The sequence below is a fragment of the Microcaecilia unicolor genome, chromosome 4, assembly GCF_901765095.1.
Source record: "Microcaecilia unicolor chromosome 4, aMicUni1.1, whole genome shotgun sequence".
Taxonomy (NCBI): domain Eukaryota; kingdom Metazoa; phylum Chordata; class Amphibia; order Gymnophiona; family Siphonopidae; genus Microcaecilia; species Microcaecilia unicolor.
The window spans coordinates 338,532,585-338,538,620 of NC_044034.1; the positions used below are offsets into that span (position 1 = coordinate 338,532,585).

At 38.7% G+C, this 6,036-nt stretch overlaps 1 protein-coding gene across 2 annotated transcripts in view; it reads right to left on the minus strand.

The window, feature by feature from the left end:
- Positions 1-3,304, minus strand: part of AKAP17A (A-kinase anchoring protein 17A) — a 29,702-nt gene extending 26,398 nt beyond the window's left edge. For both annotated transcript variants that reach the window (XM_030202104.1, XM_030202105.1), the window contains exons 1-2: positions 3,233-3,304; positions 855-1,630 (exon numbers count right to left, since the gene is read on the minus strand). In XM_030202104.1, the coding sequence (XP_030057964.1) occupies positions 855-1,616 (762 nt within the window). In that variant the 5' untranslated portion in view covers positions 1,617-1,630; positions 3,233-3,304. The remainder of the gene's footprint in view (positions 1-854; positions 1,631-3,232) is intronic.
- Between the last annotated feature and the right edge of the window lie 2,732 nt (positions 3,305-6,036).

Sequence of the window (6,036 nt, forward strand, 5' to 3'; positions counted from 1 at the left end):
ACGTCCAAAGTTGAACTTAAGACATCATATCAAAAATGCCCCCCCATGGCACTTAGGTGCTACCTTATAAAACAGCACCTAATACACATAGGTGCTTGTCAATTGATGGCACTTTGATGTGCCTAAGTTGCATGTACCTCTAGAACTGCTTTGACATGCAAACCTTTACCCCACTTTAGTAAACAGGCCCTGTAGTTTGCTCCACTACCCAGATTTGCCTAGTCTATGCACAAGGCTCCAACAACAGCCAGCAATACTAGCGTGGCCACTGCACAAACACCCAGCCTATGAAAAGGTTAGGTCACAGCCAGGTAAGCTGAATCTGGGATAAGTGAAGCACAGGCCAAGCACCTACCAAGAATGTTTGGAAAAAGGGCTGTGGCATCTGTATACCAAACCTTCAACTCCGACTCTTCTGTTTTCCTAATGTCCAACTCAGACACCAACTCCTACTGATATTAGGCTTTAAATTTTTGTTCTGGATCTAAAGTACAGGTAAATATATAACTTATATTTGCCAGTACTTTAGATCCAGGACAAAGATAAACATAAAGTATAAAATGATAAATTTACTAAATGTACATTTTTACTGACAGACTGCCCAAAATTGCTTCTGACTCCGTCTCCATAGCTCTGTTTGGAAAGGCATGAAAAGAAGAAGGCTTGCAGAAGGTATAAGAACAAAAAAAGATTAAAAACACGCAGTGCATCACTGATTTCTTGAAAAGTCTGCATCTATTAAAAGCTACTACTGACAGAAATAGAAGTGTTACGTGAAGTACAGATGGCCCTTCATATTCAACAAACATTTATCCATAACTCGTTATAAAGCGTGACGTGCATCCATTCCTTACCTTTATATTGCAAGCCACTGCTTTGCCATCTTCTCCTTTATACATCAGCTTCATCCCTCTTAAGGCATTCATGGCCTTCATAAATCCTACATATTCACTGTATTGAACATAAGCTTCAAAGTTCAAATGACCACCAAAACTAAACGTGTGAAAGTTTCTGCCAGTCATTTCTTCTCTATATGGGTCCAACATAGGTATGTCCACATTCCGTATTTCCCCAAAGGTTTTAAAAACCTTGATAAGGACTTCTTCACTTGGTTTTTCTGAACCTGAATCTTTCGCAGCAAACCATTTGCAGGGTAGCCCTTCTAAATGAATAGTGTCTGGCCTTTCTCCAGGTAGCGTCTCATTCATGTCTTTCGCGTCACGGAAAAAGGAGTCCCAGTCGTGCCGAGTGGGGAAATCTATTTTATATTCAGCAGCTCGGACTTTTAAGATGTCCGAGAAACCACTGAGCTTTATTGTTTTTCCGTCTAGAGCTGCTAAGAAAGCTTTAACCAAACTCTTGTTTTCCACTTCGCCTTCAAAGCGGATGAAATCCATAGTGCTCTTGGAAATTCTTAGGGTAGAAAACTGATGATTCTGTACCATACCTTTCAATCTTTCCATCACTTCCCAGTTAGAGATAGACTTCCCCGGTTGCTTTAGTTGTGGAAGTGCGACACTAATGGTCATTTTTGTAATGGGTTTTAGGTATAAACCATATGGCGGGCAGATTTCCATAGCTTCTGATGTATCATGAACTATTGTAGCAGCTGCCATATCCAAAGTGACACCTTAAAAATGAACACACACAAAGAAAAAAAAAGTATATAACTCATGATCTGCAGAATTTCAGGAAAAAGTACCTTGGTTATGTCTATCCAAACAAAAAATATAAAAAGCCAAGCATGCCTACAAGGCAATATCAAGCAAATTAGATTTATGTTTCCTTTGGACTGCTAATAGCAAGCTCCCATATGTTTGGTCTACCATAGCAGATTTAAAAAAATAATATTCAGCAGGTTATCCATAGGAAAAACTAATCTGTTTGTATAATCTTATAAAACAAAAATGTTGAACAAAGGAGAAATTCAGCATATTTGTTAGATATGCTTGCCCTCTCCAAAACATCAAAGAAGGAATATCACCCTGGAAAGTTCAAATACGAATATATCTTTACTCAGCATCTTGGGGGGGGGGGGGGGGGATGGTATGCAAGAATGGGAAAACGTCAAAAAAATCAGGCCCCATCCAAAATTTTTGTAATTGCCAAGATAGACAATTCATCTTTATGGCTAATTTTTGAGCTCCATACCCTCCTCCCATACTGGAGCCAGTGCTCCTTTCAGCTCTAGTCAGTCTAAATGCTCCAACAGTTCCATAGGTTACTAGCAAGCTCATTTTCAAAGCACTTAGCCTCCCAAAGTTCCATAGAAACCTATGGAACTAAGAGGCATATTTTCAAAGCACTTAGCCTCCCAAAGTTCCATAGAAACCTATGGAACTTAGCCTCCCAAAGTGCTTTGAAAATATGCCTCTTAGCCTCCCAAAGTGCTTTGAAAATATGCCTCTAGGTAACTTTGTAAGTCTATGCGTTTTGAAAACATGCATCTGTGTTTTTAGAAAACAGGCTAAAAATAAGTACTTATATGGGTCTTATAAGGGGGGGGGGGACCAACGCTTCCACAGTAAATCAAGGGGTACAAAGGAGTGAAGTAAAATGTTCCAAGATCAACTGGCCAAAAGCTAAAGTCCAAGCTTCTAAAAAAAATATTCTTCAATGATTGTTGTAGTCTTGACCAGTCAGTCATAAAAACTGGACCCAAACACGGGCCACGTTTCGGCATAAAGCCTTCCTTTGGGGTAATAGTGTCAGATACTGGCAAAATATGCCTATGCAAAAACACCAGGCTTGTGATGAAAATCGGTGGTGCGCTTCAGGCTGACAATTTGGACACATTTCTATTATTCCATGGCAAAAATACAACTGGAACACTACTGTATCTCCTAACTGTAAGCTCTTTACAGCAGAGATTCATCAGCGTGAATGTGTTACAACGCAGAGCACCAAGTACAATAACCGTGCATTACAAAATTGAGACTTATTGTCTCGCATGGGAAAATGCACCAAATTTTTAAAAAGCTTTAGACACTGGAGGGTGGGGGGGAGGGGTGAGAACCAGCACTGGCCCGACCAACTTTTCTATTGTTTCCAAAGATACCATTCGGCTGCTACTCTCACTCGTCGAGCACCCCCTTCTCACAAGCATTCGGGGATTGGGGGACCGATCTCCCCCTCCCCAAAATCTGACCTATCTCCCACTCTCCTCCTTGTCCACGATCCGGCAACTCTCCCTCAAACATCTCCCATCAAACTCATACTTGAGGTCACCCACCAACAATCCAACAGCTTTCCTTTTGCGGTGCCCCGTCCCTTACGAATAACTTCTCTTCGGCATACCGCAGCCTTGCCGGAAACAGGAAGTTGTAAGTATCAGAGGCGAGATAGAGCGGGTCAACAGTACCACAGAGGTTAGGGTGAGAACAGAAGGCGGCATGACGTCAAAAAGCTGAAGACTATTTTAGGTTAATATCTTTTCCCTCTCCTCCGCGTAGCCGTCATCCCCGTTCACCCAAAACAAAGCAAGAAAAAGCTATGAGCTGCTCTATCCACGTTGTCGTTCTTTATTGCTGGTAGCATTTTTATTTGATTTCACTTATATTTACAAACATGCCGGCTTGTGCAGCAAACAGATGTACACAGAGGAAGTATTGGTTTCATCGGTTAGAGTAGTAATTAGCTCTAAATTATAAATCACTGTGTCATTTGGAGGTGCTTAACAATAAGATTTACTATTTATAACTACAATTGAAAAAAAACATTAATTAGGTTGAAACCTGGGACCATTTATCATATTTTTTCCTGTGCCTCCATCAAAAGAAAAAGATGTTATGTGGGAACTTCCTCCTTTTGTTTTGTGGAAGCAGTGGTATATTATAAAAATGTGTTTGCCTTTTTTATTACTACTATTTGTAGAGGGGTATTGAATAACGAGGGAAGGGCTTCCTTCATGCAGAAGTTCTGGCCAGAGTCAGTCTAAATATGCCAACATTGTCCAGTTCAGCACACTATTAGCCGCCAAGTTCATACAAAGTTAATTATGTTCAGTGGGAAATAAATCTGTTGACTCAGGCTGCTTACTATGTGAATATTCCATCAATTTTTCATTATTACTACCTAGTAATACATATTAGAGGCATTTGCTTTAAACTTTGTTTTAATTCATTTATCCAGTCCTTACATGCAGGTGGCATTGCTTTTTAAACTCAAAGGTGAATCATAAGGGTGAACAATTAGGTATAAACTGTGTTGTTTCTGGCTTTACTTATTTTGGACTGCTTTGGGTTCTACTTATCTGTACATCTTCTGTCTAGAATTTTGGAAGATGAATTTTGGAAGATGGAAATGAGAAAATAAAAGTTTAAGTTTTGGATGTACTCTATAGAAGTTGTTGTTTACTTTTGCAATGTGTGTATGGAAACCTATTCTGATGTGTGCATGTGATAATATTTGTTAAACAGTCTATACTTACTATGATTTCTGAACATGCAGTATCATTAAAGGGCAGACTTTTAAATGCCCAGTTGGGTATATATGCTAATCTCAACTTTGTTAAATGTTTCAGACATATCCATCTACTTGCTCCCATGATATTTATTTATTTATTGGGATTTATTAACCACCTTTATGAAGAAATTCACCCAAGGTGATGTACAGCAGGTACAGTTTAACATAAAACTTACAATTTTGTTAACAGCATAACAATAGTAAAATAACCAAGAATAAACATAAATACAATAAATGAGGTAAACTTGAAAGCAGTAAGTTGAAACCTAATAATAGAACTACCATGAAACAATATAAAAAATATACACATTTAACAGCACTGGAATTCAAATACCAGAGATATAATACAATCAGGGGCATTTTATATCTGAATTCTATTAATCTGTCTCACTGTATTTTCAAATATAAGCCACATTGAACCTGAGTTTGCTTGGCATAATGTGGGGTATAAATGTCAAGTAAAAAAACAAAACAAAAACAAATCCTTTATCTTCCACCTTTTAAAACACTGCCTATCCAGCTGGATGGTGATGGCAGAAGGAAAGCAAGTTTGGTCCAGTGAAGACTAACTCAAAATAACATGTTCCTTAGCTGGGATCATCTAGTATTACCATATTGAAAATGTGACCATACTATGCCTCTGTGGTTATGATCCACTAAAGTTAAATGATTAAAGTGGCTTTCTGAAAGGATTATAACCTTTGGATGTATGACTAGGAACACACACACTTAGGCAATATCACAATTCCTCATGTACAACCACAAAACAACCTTTTAGTGTGGATAGTGTTTACAATGAGCTCATTTTATTATCGACCAAATAGAAAAGATAAGAGTTTTCAGTTTTGTCACAGTATAAGTCAGCACTAGAACAAAATATAAGAAAACCAATGGAGTGCATTAGGGGCTTATAGCCCATTTAGTTATGGTTCAACAAATGAGAGATCTGCATGAAACCAAATATTTAGTTTTAGTATTTTATTTATTTATTTATTTATTTGTTGCATTGGTATCCCACATTTTCCTACCTATTTGCAGGCTCAATGGGGCTTACATTATGCCATAGTGGCGATCGCCATTATCGGAATGAGAAGTACAGAGTGGTATTGCATTAAACTTCATAAGTGACAGAGTACTTTAAGCAGTCAGGTATAGAGAGTTCATTTCCGGACTGAGAAATAAAGTGGTATTGCGTTAAAGTTCAATTTTGACTTATAAAACCACTTGTCCCCGAAACATGCTCAAAGCAGAATAATCCATTTAAACTTCTTCAAAACAGATGAGGTGAAGATAAGATTCCATGTGCCCCAGTGAAAGGAGAGTTTATTTTTACTTCCATTTAATTACAACATATTCCATCTTTATAACACCAGCCAGCTTATTTTCGAAAGAGAAAGACGCCCATATTTCGACTCAAATCGGGAGATGGGCGTCCGTTTCCCATGGGCGCCCAAATCGGTATAATCGAAACCCGATTTTAGGCGTCCTCAACTGCAGTCCGTCACAGAAACGAATAAAGATCACGGGGGTGTGTCGGAGGTGTGGCGAAGGCGGGACTGGGGCGTGGTTATC